The sequence below is a fragment of the Mus musculus genome, chromosome 15 (genome assembly GCF_000001635.26).
Source record: "Mus musculus strain C57BL/6J chromosome 15, GRCm38.p6 C57BL/6J".
NCBI lineage: Eukaryota > Metazoa > Chordata > Mammalia > Rodentia > Muridae > Mus > Mus musculus.
Window position 1 is genome coordinate 85335684 of NC_000081.6, and position 18267 is coordinate 85353950.

The window sequence follows — 18267 nt, forward strand, 5'->3', positions numbered from 1 at the left end:
GCATCTTTTCCCTATGTGGGAATCTCCGATTCAGGTCTCCCTCAGTGGAACACCTCAACCTCGCATTCCCTCCCCTGGAGTCTCCATTTCAGGTTTTCCTGCAATAGAACTGGTTGGCCTAGCAACACATGCCCTGAGGGTAAGTCTCCTCTGCAGGTCCCCTCCCATGGTGACACCTCTGGCCTGTATCCCTGCTCTTCCTCTCAGGGGCCTCCTTTCCAGGTCTCCTTAGGGACAACATCCATTATTCTGGGGGCGCTGCTTCGGCCTGGTATCTCTTCCCCAGAGGGAAACCTCTGCATGAGTGGACCCCCACCAATGGTGGCCCTTGCTCATGGAAAGCATCTGTCCCTGATAAGACACTCATTCTCTAGGACACTCTACAGGCCACCCCCCCCCCCCCACCCCGACCCCTTCATCTCAGTATTCTGTCCTCTGACGGGGTCTTTACTCCACGTCTCCCCACCGTGGGGACCGAAGACCTCCCCCATCCCACCCTACGCAGGAGCAGGACTTCCGCTGCGCCCCCTCCCCTCAGGCGGGACTTCCGCCCCGCCCCCTCCCCCTCCCCCTGCCGCGTCGCCTTGTCCTCTTCGCCTGAGGCAAGCCAGCTAGTCTCGCGCTCTCTGCCTTGCAGCACCACGGGATCTGGGTGACGCGGGCTGCGGAAGCCAGAGCCGTGCAGACCGCGTCTCCATCTCCTCGCCTGTCGTCTGTCTCCCCCACTTCTCTTCGCTCTGCTCTCCGCCTGGTCAGGCTCGGCCCCAGAGCGAGTGGCAAGATGGCGGCGCCCAGGATGCCACCCTCCCGGCTGTCGGGCATCATGGTGCCCGCACCCATCCAGGACCTGGAGGCCTTGCGCGCGCTCACGGCGCTCTTCAAGGAGCAGCGTAACCGGTAACTGCGCGGGGGCTGCCACCTAGGAAGGAGGAAGAGGAACCATGGAGGGCTCTGGGCTGGGCTGGGCTTGACTGGGCTGGGCTGGGCAGCGGCGAGCGAGGCGGGGCGGCGGGCTCCATCAGCTCGGCCCACGCTCAGGTTGTGGCTCTGTGGCGCTCGCCTAGGCCTGCTCTGGGACGAGGGTTTGGCCAGGCTCTAAGAGGGGCAGACGATGGCGACACTGGTCCCCAAGCCGGCGGCGGGGAAGCTGTTGGTTCGGCTCCTCTGGCGGGGCCCTGAGGGCGGTGGCCAGGGAAGGGAGGCGTGTTCGGGCTCGCTTCTCCCTCTGGGTTAGAGGGCGTTCTGTCCAGGAGCCTGCAGAGCTGGCCTGGCTTCGTGACATCTGCTCAGCATCGCCTCTAACCCTTCTGTTTCTAGCCTTACAAAATGGGAGCTGTGGTGCGTTGTTTTCAGTGCTGAGATGAAATAAACGTGTTTAAACAGAAGTGTGCGAGGCTGTCAGTTCCTGATGGATTTTTGTGGTATGGTTTGCGCTGCAGTTTCCTTGTCTGTTTAATGGAAACAAGGTTCGCTGGGACCTCCTTGGTTGAGTTGACAGTGAGGGTTTAATGAGACGATGCGTGTTACATCCTTAGGCCATGCCTGACACTTAGTACTAAACACCATTGGTGTTTTCTCTTAACAGTAATGGTCTCCCCTGGACCAAGTCTTGGGAGAGGACCCGGAGCCCTTGGTCTCTCCTGTAGAGAGATAACAAGCAGGCCTAGAGTGTGGACAAAGGGCAGAGAACGCGGTGGGGGTGGGGGTGGGGGAAGCACGTAGGCTCAGTGGTCACAGGAACGTTTTCTAAAAATAGGTAGCCGCCAGACATGTCACGTGGCTCAGCCCTGCAGTTCCAGCATTCAGGAAGCAGAGGCAGGTGGATCTCTTGAGTTTGAGGCTGGACCAGTCAGCATTGTGACATCCTCTGTATCTCAAAAACAAATAAACCCGGGCTGGAGAGATGGCTCAGCAGGTAAGAGCACCGACTGCTCTTCCAAAGGTCATGAGTTCAAATCCCAGCAACCGTATGGTGGCTCACAACCATCCGTAACGAGATCTGACACCCTTTTCTGGAGTGTCTGAAGACAGCTACAGTGTACTTACATATAATAATAAATAAATCTTTAAAAAAAAAAAACAACAAATAAACCCAACAACAGCAACAAAAATATCCTGGTGGAGCTCTTTCCCACCAGGCGACACAGTGTGCGTCTAAAAGGTGCTGGGGAGCCCGAGCACTACTTGGCCTTGTGGTTAGCATGCTAATCAGTGTGACAGATACTGCTGGGAAATAATGTTGGTTGATTGGATGCTTGGGCCTGTCTGTACCATTTCGGACCTATACCTTAATCATTAACCATCTATTGAGTACTGTCAGACAGCCTTTGCAGGGAGCTGAGGCGACAAAAAAAAAAAAAAAAAAAACAAAAAACAAATGTGACATAATTCCTTTCATCAAACACATTAGGGGATTGCTGTGTGAACATATTGTGGTAGAGATGCACACAGGAAAGGTGCTGCCTCCCGGAGCCAGGAGAAGGATCCGGAGGATCAGTGTCTGAGTTCTAGAACCCATATGGTGGTTCACAACCATCTGTAACTTCACTTTTCCCTTCTGGTCTCTGGGTATCAGGCATACACACAGGCAAAACACCCATACCTGTAAAATGACGGAGATTCTGGGGCTTCCTAGAAAAGACAGTATCTGTGAAAGGGCCATATACTGATTCTGTGGGGTCGCAGAGAAACAACAAAAATAATATCTCTGCGTCAGAGGAGCCACTCAAACATTGGTTTCCTTTATGTAATTGGTTGAGAGGTTTAAGGCCCATAGTTTTCTTCACTTGATCTGTTCTGAGAGGACTTAGGGGAAACCATTGATGGTTTAGTCAAAAGAAGTGTTTTGGTAAAATCTGTTTGTGAGGAAAGTCTGTCTGTCTGCCTTTCTTGGGGATGAAAGAGAACAGAGAAGCTAGGGGTAGAGGATGAAGCTGGAGGCAGAGGGATGAAGTTCAGGGGTTCTTTCAGTAGCTATGGCAGAAGTCCCAGTGAAAAAGTGCCCAGATTAGGACATTTGTGGGGAAGGGTAGAGGCAAGACAGGGTAGGGAAAGATGTTGAGGAATGCCAGATTGACTGAGCAGGGTTCAGGGACCAACTGGATTGTCGTGCTGGGGTGAACATGAGAATGCCAAGGTCCAGTTCTGGTTCTTGTGTGGCAGTGTCCGTGCTTCAGGCAGCTTGGAGATCAGAAGAGATGAACTGGCGGATAGGTGGAGAGATGCAGTTGTGTGGTGGTGCAGCACTCCTGATTCTGGCTCTGCTTATTTATTTATGTTTAAATATTTATTTATGCACTTGGATGTTCTGCCTGCATAGTAGAAGAAGGCATCAGATCCCATTATAGAAGGTTGTGAGCTGCCATGTGGATAAACACTGGGAGTTGTGCTCTTAACTGCTGAGCCACCAGAGAGAGAGAGAGAGAGAGAGAGAGGAGTTGGTTTGTCTAGCAGTGGTTCTCAATCTTCTTAATGCTGCCCTTCTTTAATACAGTTCTTCATGTTCTGATGACTCCCCAACCAAAAAATTATTTTTGTTGCTACTTCATAACTGTAATTTTGCTACTCTTATGAATTATAACAAATATTTAGTATGCAGGATATCTGGTAATGTGACCCCTCTGAAAGGGCCCTTCAACACCAAAAGGGGTAGACACCCACATGTTGAGACTGCTGTCTATAGGTGTCTATGCTGTCTATGCTGTCTGTAGGTGTCTATGGTGCTGTGGAGTTCAGAAGTGGGAGTTGGGTCTCCTGGCGTGTGAGCCATCTGCTAGCAGGGTGGGAACAACTATTTACATGTTAATTAGAGTAAAATGAACCTTGACGTACATCTCAGACCATTTAGAAAAATATCTTATCATGGAATGTAGATCTAAATTCTGAAGTATTTAGAAGAAAATAGTATCCTTGTGATCTAGGCAGACTTTAAAAAAATTAGTCTTTTTTAAGTAGTATGAATGGACTTTGCAGTGTTTTTGTACATAACGACAGCATTGTTCTTTACTCGCATGCACGCCTGTGGAGCAGCTTGCCACCCTGGCACCGAGCAATCATTTCTTATCTAAGACATGGAGAACATCCTAGTTAAGCAAAATACTTTATCCAGCTAGACTTAAAATTAAACTCTTGATCAAAATATAGCATTGAGAAGACAAAATGGTCGCACGCCTTTAATCCTAGCACTTGGGAGGCAGAGGCAGGCGGGTTTCTGAGTTCGAGGCCAGCCTGGTCTACAGAGTGAGCTCCAGGACAGCCAGGGCTACACAGAGAAATCCTGTCTCATAAAACCAAACCAAACCAAACCAAACCAAAAACAAAAACAAAAACAACCCAAAAAAAGAAAAGAGAAGACAAATTGACAAGGCATAGAATAAAGGTATTTGTAATACATATATTTAACAAAAGATTGTTTCAGAATGTATAAAGTATTCCTGCAATTCTCTAAAAAGATAGTCCATTTTTAAAAATTGGGCAAAGCCTCTTGCACTTTAATGAAGATGTATAAATGCCGTGAGCATTATTCAGCACCCAGTGTGAAAAGCACAGCAAGGCTGCGTTATAACCCTTTGGTTGGCTGTTACCCCAAGTGGGGAAGAACAGCGTTGGTGAAGATGTACAGAAACTGATAACCCATTTTAGAATGGTTTTGGATATTGAACCCTAGGCCTTGCACGTGCAAGGTCACTATTCTGCTACTGAATTACATTCCCAGTCTGAAATGCAGTCTTTATACACTGTTGATGAGACTGTAGAATGGTGTGGCCAACATGAAAACCTGTTTGATGGTTCCCCAGAAAAGTTAAGCATAGATTATCACCAAGATATTAAAGGAACTACCAGAAGATTGCATTATATGATTCCATTGATGAACTATAGGGCAGATTCATAGAGAAGTGAATTTAGAGTCTATCCGGTTTGGGTCAGCAAGGAACATCAATAACTCCTTTGATTCAGAATTCCAAGTTTGGATATTTAAGTTTTAGAAATAGGTGGTAGTGATGGCTGTTGAATTGTGCATGAAATTAAACTTGTTAAATTGTGAGTTAAATTAAACTCATTGCATTGTAGACTTAAAAGTAGTCTACATGGCAATTTTCATGTTACAGATATTTTTACTACATTTAAGACATTAATGTTGTAATATGTATACCAAAATCCAATGAGATACTTCGAATGGGTGAATTGTAGGCATTATGAATTGTATATTAAAAGAGCTCTTGTAAACAGACAAGACCATAATGAGATCTGTGGATGTGGGCATGGTGATGTAGTTCTAAGATTGCCATTATGAAGCCAGCCTGGGCTACAAGTGATTTCTAGGCTGGCCTGGGATATAGAAAAAGCCCATGGCTGGAGAGATTGCTTAGCTTAGAGGTTTAAGATTAAGAGCACTTGATTGTTCTTCCAGATGATCAGGGTTCAGTTCCCAGCATGCACATGGCAGTTGACAACTGTCTGTAATCCAGTTCCACAGGTCCAGTGCTTTATCTTTCATCTCTTTGGTCCAGGCATGGGTCTATACACAAACACACAGGCAAAGGGGATGCACACCTATCCACTAAAGAGTAACAAAAAATTTAAAAACCAGCCAAACAACTGTAACCTTTACAAACAGCAACCACAAACTCTGTGTGCTCATTAGTATGGCTAAATTTAAAATGACAGTATCAACGTTTTGTGAGAGACTGTGGAACTACAGGGACTCTTACAGGTTATTGGTGGGATTATAAAAGATGTAACTGCTTTGAGAGCATACTAGCACATCTTCATAAACTTAAATGTATACCTGATAGAGCTTTAGGTATTACTCAGAAACAAAAATGCGCATCCACCAAACCCTTGTTAAGGTACGTTCATGGCAACTTCACTGACGTGATCAAATAATGGAAGCAACTTAAGTGTCAGTCATCAGGAGACTGTCTAAAACTTTCTAAATTAAAAGGAATGAACAGCTTACACAGAAGAACATGGAAGAATTCCAGAAACCCGCAATGAAAAGAGCCAGTCACAACATACTTTTTACCAACTGGAACACTAGTCCATGTTAGTCAGTGATAATACACATGTGACCAGTGGTTATCAATGGAAGTTGGGATTAGCAGGGAAAGAGAGAGGGGATTTTTCAGGAAATGGGCCATATCTAGATGGGTTGTTGGGTTATATTGCAGTTTTCTGCCTGTAAATTAATTTCCCGTTTTATCAGTTGTCCCCTAAAGAACTCACGGAGTGTGGCTGAAGGACTCTGGCCTTTTCTACTCACTGCATAAGTGTTACTACTAGTTAGTAAACACAAATGTAAATAGTTAGACTTGGGACTGACAAGGTGGCTCAGTGGGTAAAAGCACTTAATCCCCAGAATCTAGGTAAAACTGGATGTGGTGGTGTGTGTAATTCCAACACTCCAAGAGAAATGGGAGGCAGAGACAGGAGAACCATTGAGAAGCTTGTGGGCCAGTTAGCAACACTGCAAAAATAAGAGAGTTCATGCCTCAAAAATGAGGTAGAAATGGATGCTTCTAAAAGTAGTTCTTTGACCTTATCTTAGTTTAAGTTTTAATTGCTGTGACAAAAGGAAAGTTTTTATTTCAGCTTACACAGTTTGTCACAGTCAATCACGGTCTGTCACATAGGGAAACCAGGGCAGAAACTCAAGGCAGGAACTGTGCTAGAGGCCATGGAGGGATGCTGCTTTCTGGCTTGTTCGTCATAGCTTGCTCAGCCTGCTTTCTTATACTATCTAGGACTACCCACCCATGGGAGGCACCACCCTCTGTGGGATAGGCCCACCCACATTAGTCATCAGTCAACAAAATGCCCCACAAGTCACAAGTTTGCCTATAGGGTAGTCTTGTGGGAACAGTATCTTGACTGAGAGTCCATCTCTTCCAAAATGACTAGCCAGCATAGAGTAGCCAGTATAGACCTCCATATTCACCATGGCTCTCATTTACCCACTTGCTGGCTCACTTGCTCATTAGTCTGTACCCCTACCCCCATCCACACCCCCATACATACACACTAAAAGAAAAAAAGTAAAGATGACATGGTAGAATTGTAAGACAAGTAGAAGGGTTGGGTATTGTGTTTGCTAACCTTGTTAGCAATCTGGTGCTTGTGGGTTTTGCTTCATGAACATTTTCTCTATGCCAGGTAGCAAGTGCTTATGTTGTTTCCAGAGGGGCTGAGTATGAATAACTGAAACTCTAGGCAAAAGATATATATATCGAGAGAGAGAGAGAGAGAGAGAGAGAGAGAGAGAGAGAGAGAGAGAGAAAGAACAGCCAATATAAGAATGCCCTGTGGGCTGGTAATTGCTACAGGCAGTTGAGGCTTAATTCCCCAGGAAACACATAGACAGTATCTGACTTAACCTTCTGGAGGCACATGGCTAAAGTGGTTGATTAGCCTGTTGGTTGATCATTGGTCCAGATGTTGGCTGGCTGGGTCCAGGTGTGGACTGAGGCCTATCCTAAGTTGTAGCCTGCTCTTCTGCTTAGCTCTTCTCTGGTCTGAGACTGTCGACTGCCATTCTTCAAGAAGCAGCTTTGGAGTCTAAGGGTGCTGGGAGGAGCACTGTCAGATAGGTTATTGATCTCTTGCTGAGGCTTTCGTAGGGTAAGATTATATCTGCCATACTGGACTTTATCCTGGGATCACCCTGCAGTGTGGATGCACCCTGTTGCTAAGGGGTCTGAGCCCTTGGCTACATTTCCCAAGGGTTGTCACTGCTTTTTCCATGGTGTCACTAGGCATGAAAGTACTCAGACATCCAAGTGGGCCCCAGAGTTCTAGATCCTTTCTTCAGCTCTGGGTTTTCAGGGTGCCCAGAAGTGATGTTTTTTTGTGTTGTAGTAACTGCCGTCTTTGCGCCCCTTGGTCCCCTGACTGAGAGCCCATAGAGGTTCTCTGTAGATAGAGTTGTTGAGACTTCCCTTTTGCACTGCCTGATGGAAGTCTTCTTTCCTGAGGTTATATTTTTATTTGTTTGGTGTGTGTGTGTGTGTGTGTGTGTGTATAGAAACAATATGGCCTACATTCTCCTCGTACCATGTGAGTCTTAAGAATTGAGCAAAGATGGTCAGGCTTGGCTGCAGGCACTTTCATTCCTCTGAGCCATCTTGGTAGGGTAGACCGAAGTGTTCTTTTGGGCTCTAGGACTTAGTTCAGTATAGCCTAGGGTTACAGTGTTAGGACACAAACTGTCAGTGGGTCGTTGGGAATAGTGAGGGCAGCAACCAGTTTTTCCTGTAGCTACTTTTCTCTGTGAACTTTTACCTCAATAGCTTTCATTGATCGAGAACTTTTTTCCATGTCTCTTTTCTGAGCTCTCTCCTTCCTCTGTGAAAGTTATATTCTTGTACCTCATCCTGGTGATCTTGGCTCAAAACAGGTATTTTGGTGAGACAGTAGTAATATTAGAGATCTGGGTTTCTTTTTCCTGCACAGCCACCATCCTTGGCCAGGTCCTTTCTGTGACGCTCTCTGTGCTTCCTCCTGGACATGGCTTTCTGTGTAGTCTGCATGTGGCTACAGTGTCTGCAGGTGTTTTTTTTTTTTTTTAAACCTTCACATGCAGAGGAGTCCTGTCCTGGCTTTGTGAACCACATAGTGTTTCTGATCACCACATCAGACAGGGGACATTAGCCCTTGTCATCCAGTCACCCAGTCCTCAGTTACAGGATTATTCTTTGTGGGTTCGTTGGCTTTTTAGGTTCAGTTGAGTGCTCCCATCCAGTTTCTTTGTGTGAAGTTATATATATATATATATATATATATATATTGTTCATAAGTTAGGCTATACCTTTTTAATTTTTAAATACTGAATTTTTTTAGAGAGGAGGCAGGTGTTACAGTGTGAACTTCTTACTGTCTTTATTTCATAATGGAATGCCCTTCTTGTTATACTTTTATTGAGGAGAGGAGGGAAGGAGGGAGGGAGGGAGGGAGGGAGGGAGGGAGGGAGGTAGGGAGGGAGGGAGGGAGGGAGGGAGGGAAAGAAAGCTCGTATGACTGAGTTCTTTCCACTCTGGGGGTCCTGGGGATTGAACTCAGGCCTTCAGGTTTATTACCTTATCCACCAGGCCACCTCAATAGTTCGCTATAATTCCCTTTCCTGACTGGATAGCACTCTTTTTGAGAGCAGGAACCACCATCTTTGGGGCATCTCCTGGCAGGGTGCCTATGCTGTTTTGATGCTTAATGAGCATTGAATTGAATAGAGCATTGAGGATGAGCCAGTTGGCACCTTTGGGAAAAGTCACTTAACAGTGTGTCTTAGTCAGGGTTTCTATTCCTGCACAAACCATCATGACCAAGAAGCAAGTTGGGGAGGAAAGGATTTATTCAGCTTACACTTCCATACTGCTGCCATCACCAAAGGAAGTCAGGACAGGAACTCACACAGGGTAGGAACTTGGAGGCAGGAGTGGATGTAGAAGCCAGCTTTCTTTCTTTATGTTTGTTTGTTTGTTTGTTTGTTTGTTTTTTTTTCTCGAGACAGGGTTTCTGTGTGTAGCCCTGGCTGTCCTGGAATTCACTCTGTAGACCAGGCTGGCCTTGAACTCAGAAATCTGCCTGCCTCTGCCTCCCAAGTGCTGGGATTAAAGGTGTATGCCACCACTGACCAGCTCTCAGCTTGCTTTCTTATAGAACCCAAGACTACCAGCCCAGGGATGGCACCACCCACAATGGGCCCTTCCACCTTGACCACTTGAGAAAATACTGTACAGCTGCATTTCCTCCAGGGAGGCTCCATCCTCTGTGATAACTCCAGCTGTGTCAAGCTGACACACAACACCAGCCAGTGCACAGAGCTAGACAATTACTTTTAACACTAAAAAGCTGTTTAGGACGCCATGTTATGTATTCATTTGCTTAACCACCTATACTGTTGCTTTTCTCATTGCTGTGGCCAATGAGAAAATATGCCAGTGTGCTCATGGCTGACAAAAAGCAACTTAAGACTTTGACTCACTGAATAGAGGTTGTCATTTCATGATGCATAGGTAGGACCTGTGAAGCACTGTTCACATCGATCTAGTGAGGAATCGGGATGGGTGGGGTGATGCTGCTGCTCAGCTTCTCTCGCTCTCTCTTTTCTACCTCTACCTACAGTTTGGCATCAAGCCTTCCTTCCCTCAGTTAAACCTCTGAAGAGACTGTCATAGACACGCCTAGAGGTGTATCTCCTAAGTAATTCCAGAGCCAATTGATTTGACAATGAAGATTAAGGTATTTGTTAAGTTTTGTGGGGGCAATTATAGTTCATATAGTAAAGTGAGCAGTATTTGGCTTGCTTCCAGTATGTACCAAAGAAACAGTACACGTGTGTGACATTGACTTTATCAGTGTCTGGAGACTTCTTTATCTGTACACATACACTGCGATTTCCCCGCATGCTTTATTTACCATTTCACTTCTCGTGTTGCTAAGGTTTGAGTATGAAATGACTCCCACTGGTTCATGTGCCGAGGACTTGGTTGTCAACTGATGGGTTTTTAGACTTGATTGGATCCTGACTGCTCTGATCAGTGGATTATTCCCTTGATAACTTCATCATATAATTGCATTATTGAGAAGTATAAACAATAGGAGGTAAGGGCCTCAGTGGAGGTAGTAGGTCACTGAGGATATGACTCTAGACCAGCGTGTCTCAACCTTCCTATTGTTGTGACCCTTTAATATAGTTCCTCATGTTGTGGTGACCCCCCCTCCCTAACCATAAAATATTTTGTTGCTACTTCCTAACTGTAACTTTGCTACTGTTATGAATCATGATATAAAATGATATAAATGTTTTTGGAAATAGGTTTGCCAAAGGGGTTGCGACCCACAGGTTGAGAGCTGCTGCCCTAGAGGCTATATCATGCTTTGGTCCACTCGTGTGTTTCCTTTTCTTGTCTTCTCTGCCACATGCGTCTGCTAACAGAATATTCCACCCAAGCATGCAGAGCTGAGAATACCCTCTGAGGCTGTTAGGTACTTGGGTAGAGTGGCACAGAAATGATCAATAGTATTGCAAATCTTTTTGATCTGTAGGCCTGTGTTCTGTATTTTTGCTTCTTTTCAAGACCATCACAGAGTATTAAAAGCACATAATTACCTCAGAGGCTGGATTCTTATTTGACTCTGCATTCCCAACTCTTCCATTCATGTCTAGCACATATGAGCACTTGATCATGTTTTTATGATTTCTTGAGTCCTTATATGTATTTTACAATAAAAGCACAGGAGAGAGACTCTAGTTAGAAATGTATAGGAAACACCACTGTGACAAATGGCTGGTTTCAAAGGATGGAAAATGACTTGGGAGAATCTTGAGTTGCTTGCATAAATATGTTGACTAACTTTCATGAAGAAAGCAAATAGATTAAGCCCTTTAGAGGTCAGGATACCACAGGAGTAAAAAATAAATCTGTCTATCTGTGTACACTCATACACATGGGTTTCCCCTAAACATTACTGTACCGAGCCTGTGGCCAGCAAGTCTTTGATGCGCAGAAGAACAAAACAAGTTGCCCCCAAGCAAAACCCAGACAAGTCATCAGCTTAGTTGAAGATGCCATGTGGCGTTTTGACTCAGCCATGATTCAGTTCAATTGTTTGAGAGAACATCAAGTTCCTCTATAAAAAGAATTGTGTGATGGCAGTCTCCTTTATTTTTACCTATGCCATGAGCTGGAATACCGCATGGAGCTATTTGCTAAGGTGTTCTGACTCAGCTTCAAAACACAGAAGTGCACAACAGGAGGCTACCTCTCAGCAGTTATCTTAAGTGGATGAAGTAGCCAGGAAGGAATTTGAGCAAAGCAAATAAGGGTATGTTTGTGACTGCCAGAACCCTGAGGAGGCCTTCCATTCCTCCGGTGTTTTGTAGTGGTCACTGGACCCAAGGGTGTGGTCAGTGATCTGTAAGGATACTGAAAGGCGAAGGCCCCTGGGATTGTTGTTGAGCTGGCTGAACCAGGCTCTCTGATGGCCACAGACTAGATAAGCAGTAGCTGTGTGTGAGTGGTCCTTTCTTAGTATTCCTTGTTATCGTCACCGATGAGTTTATGTGGACAACACCTAGAATAGTGGCTAGCACCTGGTTAGTGCTATTTAAATCTTAACTGTCTTTGTCCTGGTCACTATATCATGTTCACGATCACCATAGAGAATAGAAACTATATAAAAAAACATTAAAGAAGGCTTATTGGATGAATATATCAGTATTTTATTGAAACCTCAACAAGAGAGACAGTTTCCCTACACTGCTGTGAATTCAGTGCCACTCAGAATAACATTTCAGAAAACATTTTGTTAGAGATGCTACTTACTTCTGAGGACAAGCCTTTCCCAGAGACTCAGCGGCTCTAGATGGACTAGTTACTCCTCTTGATTGTCATGTGGTATCAGACTTCTCTCCACTATATACACCCTGACTCTTGTTCTTTTTCTTTCGGTAACATTTTTATTTTAGTTATGTATATGTGTCTCTGTGTATACTTGTAAGTGTGGTGCCCATGGAGGTTACATGTAGTTGTGAGCTCCCTATAGTGGATATTGGAGCCAAACTCCCGACCCCTGTAAGATCAGCCAATCTCTTGGTTGTTGAGCCACCTCTCCAGCCCTTTTGTTTGCTTATTTGTTTGAGATGAGATCTTGCTATGTAGCTCGTGTTGTCCTTTAACTCAGCCCTCTTGCCATAGCGGCTCAGTGCTGAGGTTACAGACTTGCACCATCTTGCCTGGTTGCCTCCAGCTTTTTGTCCAGCCATGGTAGTATACTCTGTTGAATCAACCTTGCAGTTTAAATATCTGTGGGCCACTGCACCTTATTCTTTAAAACATTTAGCTTTAGCTTGCTATTAACTGTGAATTGCTTTAATTGTCTTAAAGTTTGGTCAGTGTTTGCGTAGGTAATCCTTTCATTGACCAACCATATTTCCTTGACTGTCAGTGAGCGTGACTTTCACATTGCCACATGTTACACCTTACCTGGACCTTATTTCTTTTCTTTTTTTCTTTTTCTTTTTCCGAGACAGGGTTTCTCTGTCTGTCCTGGAACTCACTTTGTAGACCAAGCTGGCCTCGAACTCAGAAATCCGCCTGCCTCTGCCTCCCAAGTGCTTGGATTAAAGGCATGTGCCACCACCACCCAGCTTTGGACCTTATTTCTAATCTGCATCTAATTCTTCATGATCGGTTTCAGTAGCCCCTGGCTCTGAAACTTGTGTTTTCTATGATCCCCTCCTCTACATGTCTTTAGCATAAACCTGTAGCCTATGGATTTCTATCTCTATCTCTATGTTTTTTATTCTCTCCCTAGTTTCACATTTCCCTTTTTAGTTCAGTTTGGATTCCTGGATTTAAACATTTCCACACATCCATCTTCAATTAAATTCCACTTGTTTGTGTTGTCACTCAAATAACTGAATGAGGCTAGAGATCAACAGCCATGCTTAGCTTACTGCTCTCTTTACATTGATGATTGCTCTGTAGCCATGCTGATTGACCTTTAATTTTTGACAAGTAATAATTGTATGCATTTATAAGGGTACACTGTCTTGTTTTGGTATTTATGTAATGTGAAATGACTAAATAAAGTTTATTGACATAAACATCAGCTCTCAGACCTATCTTTTTTTTTAGAACAAAACTATTCCTTAAGTACAGCAATATAACTTGCATATTAAATAATTAGAATATTTTGATATAGCTTTATACAAGAAAGAAAATCTCACATTACAAACCTTGGAGCACATGAATCTCTCTGGGAAGGAAAAATAGAATAGATATTGTGGGTAGACTTCGTGGTGTGTGGGGACAGGAAAAGGGGGGGCTATATAGGGGGGAGTGTGGAGGATCATTTTAGGGGCAAGGTAGAAACCTAGGGCAATGGAAACTCTAGGAATCTATGAGGGCAGCCCCTGTTAAGACTCTAGTAATGGAGGATATGGAGCCCGAACTGGCCATCTCCAGTAACTAGGCAAGACTTCCACTGGAAGGCTTGGGATACCAACCCAGCCACAACCCTTTTGAACTACAGTTTGTCCTGCCTGCAAGATGTGCTGGGGTAAAGGTGGCACAGGAATTGTGGGAGTGGTCCAGCTTGAGAGCCATGCCACACCATGAGAGGGAGCCCATCCCAGACAGGCAGAGGGCCTAGAGGGCCAGGAACCAGAGGCTGGACAGCCCAGACCTAGGGTAGAACCAAACATCGTGGGAAAAAGAAAAGAAAGATACCTAATAGTCATCAGAGAGGCTCCATCCAGCGCCTGCTGGAGACTGACGCAGAGACTCCCAGCTGAACATTAGGTGGAGCTCAGTGAATCCCATGGAAGACAGGGAGGAAGGATCATAGGAGACAGGGTTCATGGACACCACAGGACAACCTGCAGAATCTGATAACCTGGGATCGTAGGGGCTAACAGGGACTGAATTGACAGGGAGCCTGCATGGGTCTGACCTAAGTCCTCTGCAGATTATGTGTTGTGGTTGTATAGCTTGACCTTCTTGCAGGACTCCTAACAGTGGGAGTGGTGGCTGTCTCTGAAGCTTTTGCCTGCGTTTGGGACCCCTTTCTCCTACTGAGTACCTCATCTAGCCTTGACATGAGGCTTTGTGTCTAGCCTTACTGCAACCCGACAAGCCATATTTGGTTGATATCCATGGGAGGCCTGCTCTTATCTGAAGGAACATGGAGGTGGAGTGGATGGGGCAGAGTTTGATGACACACAGACTGTGGGGGGAGGGAAACTGAGGTCTGGATGTAATATATGAGAGAATAAATAAAATTAAAAAAATTAAACCCAAGACATTGGAAAAAAAAGAAAAAACCTACAATAAAGACCCCAAACCCCTCCCCTCATAATAGTTTTTAAAAAATCACTTTTTTTTCTTGGCTGGGCCTGTAGTGGTTCACACCTTTGATCCCAGCACTTGAGAGGTGGATCTCTGAGGTAAAGGCCAGCCTGCTCTACAGAGCTAGTTTCAGGACAGCCAGGGCTACACAGAGGAACCCTATCTGAAAAAAACAAGACAAAATAAATAAATAAATAAATAATTTAAAAAATGAATTAAAAAAATTACTTTTTCTGAACGGGTCAATTCAAGAAAAGAAACCCCAACCTTTACATGTCACTGCCTCAAAGGACTAACTCATGTTGTGTTTAGTTCAAGAATTTTTTAAAATGTATTTTTATGTGCATTGATGTTTTGCCTGTGTTCTTGTCTATGTGAGGGTGTCAGATCCCCTGGAACAGGAGTTACAGTTGTGAGCTGCCGTGGGAATGCTGGGAATTGAACTTGGGTCCTCTGGAGGAGGAGCCAGTCAGTGCTCTTAACCACCAAGCCACCTTTTCAGTCCCTAGTTCAAGAATTTGAATGCCTCCTGAAGGGGGTACCCTATTCTCAGAGGTAGTACAATACCTCTGAGAGGTCAGTGTGTGCAGTGGAGGGAGAAAGTATCTATTCATCTCTCTGTTCCCGAAACCCATTTAATATATTGTCCTCAGCTAAAGGACATATCAGTTATTAAACTGAGGAAGATACTATGCTGAACTTTAGCCAAAAGGCCAAGAAGCAATAATTTTATTTTATTTTTTACAGCTGAATAGCATTAGACATATGCTGATGGATTTGGTATTACGAATATGCTTCTGGTGGGGTATGCTTTTTTTCCCCCCAGTGTATGTTCAGGAATGGTGCAACTGGGATATGTTAATGCTATCCTTAACTTTTTTTTTAAAAAAAAAAACTGTTTTTGATTCCTTTTTTTGAGTTTCACATCATGCACCTGAGTCCCTCTCATCTCCCGGTCCCCTCATATCCACCCTTTGCCCTTGCAAACTCCCCATCAAAACAAAACACACACACACACACACACACACACACACACACACAGACACACACACACACACACGCACACAGACAGACAGACAGACACACACACACACACACACACACGAAAGCATCTCATCATGGAAGCTTTAGCATGTCACAGTGTCTCACAGGATATCACTCTGTGCACACATCTTCACTTACAGATGTTCACTGCAATGAGCCATTGGTCTGGTTCAGGATATCTGGCTTCTGTGACAGTATTGGATCCTCATCAGGACTCATCCTGGTTATCCTGTTGTTGCCCCGTGTCATGGAGTTTTGAATCAGGAGGACTGGCCCTTTCACACATCCCAACCATTCTCAAATAATACAGATTTTGGGGTATGCCAACTCAGAGCCCACTCAGAGCCCTACTCCCCCTTTTCTGCTCTACCACAGTAAGCTCTCCAGCACTGCTCCAGCTAGGCCACCCAATGCCACCACTGGCAGAAGACAGGGCCAGCTTTTCTACTCTCACACTCTTGGGGCTGGCTCACCGGGCCTTTGTCAGTCAGGGCCAACTCCACTTTATTGCCCGGGTGAGGTGCAGAGCCTGCTCTCCCAAGTGCTGCAACCTGTGAGAGATGGGGCCACCTTTCCAGAGCACTGTAGCCAGTGAGGGACGGGGCCAGTTCTGCTCAGCCCCTTAGATGGTTCCTGGTGACTGCCCTGACCAAGGATATCCTCATGTTCTCTAGTGGTAATATGAGCCTCAGACATCAACACCAACTCCTGCTACTACTGTGCAGTCACAGACTACACAGACTACACTGTAGTGCCTCAGTGGGCACTTGGCTAAGACATCACCATGGCCCCAAGTAGTGGCGCTGGCCACTCACAGCAGGCTATTCTCCTCCATCCTACTCTAGTTCCATCTGTCTTCATAATGCTCGAGTTGCTCCACTTCTCTGTCTCTCCCATCTGACCACCACATACTTGCACACTGTGCTGGCTCCTGCAGCGGGCTGGCCAGGAGGCTGGTGGGTCCCTGGGTGACATCTTCTGTCCACATGGTAGCAAGTGAGTGTCTATGGCCAGCCTGTGCTGAGCACAGATTCTTGGATGGCATGGTGGCCAGCAGGTCCTTGTCTGTCTTTCTCCTCCAAGCTGTGCTACCTGGGTTTGATTTTTATGTGTCCTAAGCATAAAACAGCTGTGGCCACCAAGCCAGGCATCATTCTTGGAAGAACAAAGGACTGCCATCTGCTCTGCCCCTGACACTACCACCAACTCGGTGTCTCTTTGCCCATTACCTGGGGAGGGATATGTGTGTGTGTGTGTGTGTGTGTGGGGGGGTGCTATCGTTAATTTTTTGAGGAATATCCAAACTTATTTTCATAGTGGCTGTATTCCTTTTGCACGCCCACAAGCAGTGATTAAGGGGTCTTTCCCCTCCTCCTCCTTTTTCAACATTTGTTATTAGGTTTCTTGATAATAGCCAGTCTGATGGAAGGAAGCATCTCAAAATACTTTTAATTTTTGTTTCCCTGTAAGTAGGGGTCCCTTATAAGTAGGGATGTTGAACCTCTTAGTTATTGGCCATTTATGTTTTTTTCTTTTGAGATGTGTCTATACATTTTTTTTTTTTTAGCTATTTATTGATTGACAGTTTTGTATTCTTGGAGTTTAATTTTTGCTGTTTGTAGTATTTTTTTTTCCTGTGTAGAAACTTTAATTTCATGAAATTCCATTTGTGGATTCTTGGAGCTAGTTACTGTGTTATGGGGGTGGGAGTGGGGGTGGGGGTGGGGGTGGTTGTTTTCTCGAAAATTCTTGCTGAGCATTTACCCTCTTTTCCTTCAGTCTCAGTGTTTTGGTTTTTTTTTTTTTTTCTTTTTCTTTTTTTTTTTTCGGTTTTTCGAGACAGGGTTTCTCTGTGTAGCCCTGGCTGTCCTGGAACTCACCAGGCTGGCCTCGAACTCAGAAATCCGCCTGCCTCTGCCTCCCAAGTGCCGGGATTAAAGGCGTGCGCCACCACGCCTGGCTTGTGTTTTGGGTTTTGATTAAGGAATTTGATCTACTTCCAGATGACCTTTGTATAGAGTAAAGGATACAGATCTATTTTTTTTTCTTCTGCAGGGAGACGCCCCCTTTCATCAGTTTTATTTGTTGAGTAGCTATCTTCTCCGCTGTATGCTTTTGCCACTTTTGTTGAAAATGAGGTGGCTATTGCTTTTTGTCTGTTTACTCCCAGGCCCCTTGTTCTGTTGTTACTGTAGCTCCCTAGTATAATCTGAGATCAGGAATTGTAATATCTCCAGCTGTCTTCTTTCCTCTTGGAATTTGTTCTGGGTATTTGTCATCTTCTGTGGTTCCATGTAGATTGTTGGGTTGTTTTTTCTAGATCTGTGAAGTAGGACATGAGGATGTTGATGAGTATTGCGTGTATAGTAATTTCTTC

The 18267-nt window shown here is 44.9% G+C and overlaps 1 protein-coding gene and 1 non-coding gene across 2 annotated transcripts in view; one reads left to right on the plus strand and one right to left on the minus strand.

Moving 5' to 3' along the window:
• The first annotated feature begins 571 nt into the window (after positions 1–571).
• Atxn10 (ataxin 10) overlaps positions 572–18267 on the plus strand; it is a 127583-nt gene continuing 109887 nt past the window's right edge. Inside the window, exon 1 of the mRNA NM_016843.4 lies at positions 572–897. Coding sequence (NP_058539.2) covers positions 782–897 — 116 coding nt within the window. The 5' untranslated portion in view covers positions 572–781. The remainder of the gene's footprint in view (positions 898–18267) is intronic.
• Gm23517 lies at positions 15380–15571 on the minus strand. Its single transcript, XR_003951707.1, has one exon. It is a non-coding gene; the product is annotated as a U2 spliceosomal RNA (small nuclear RNA).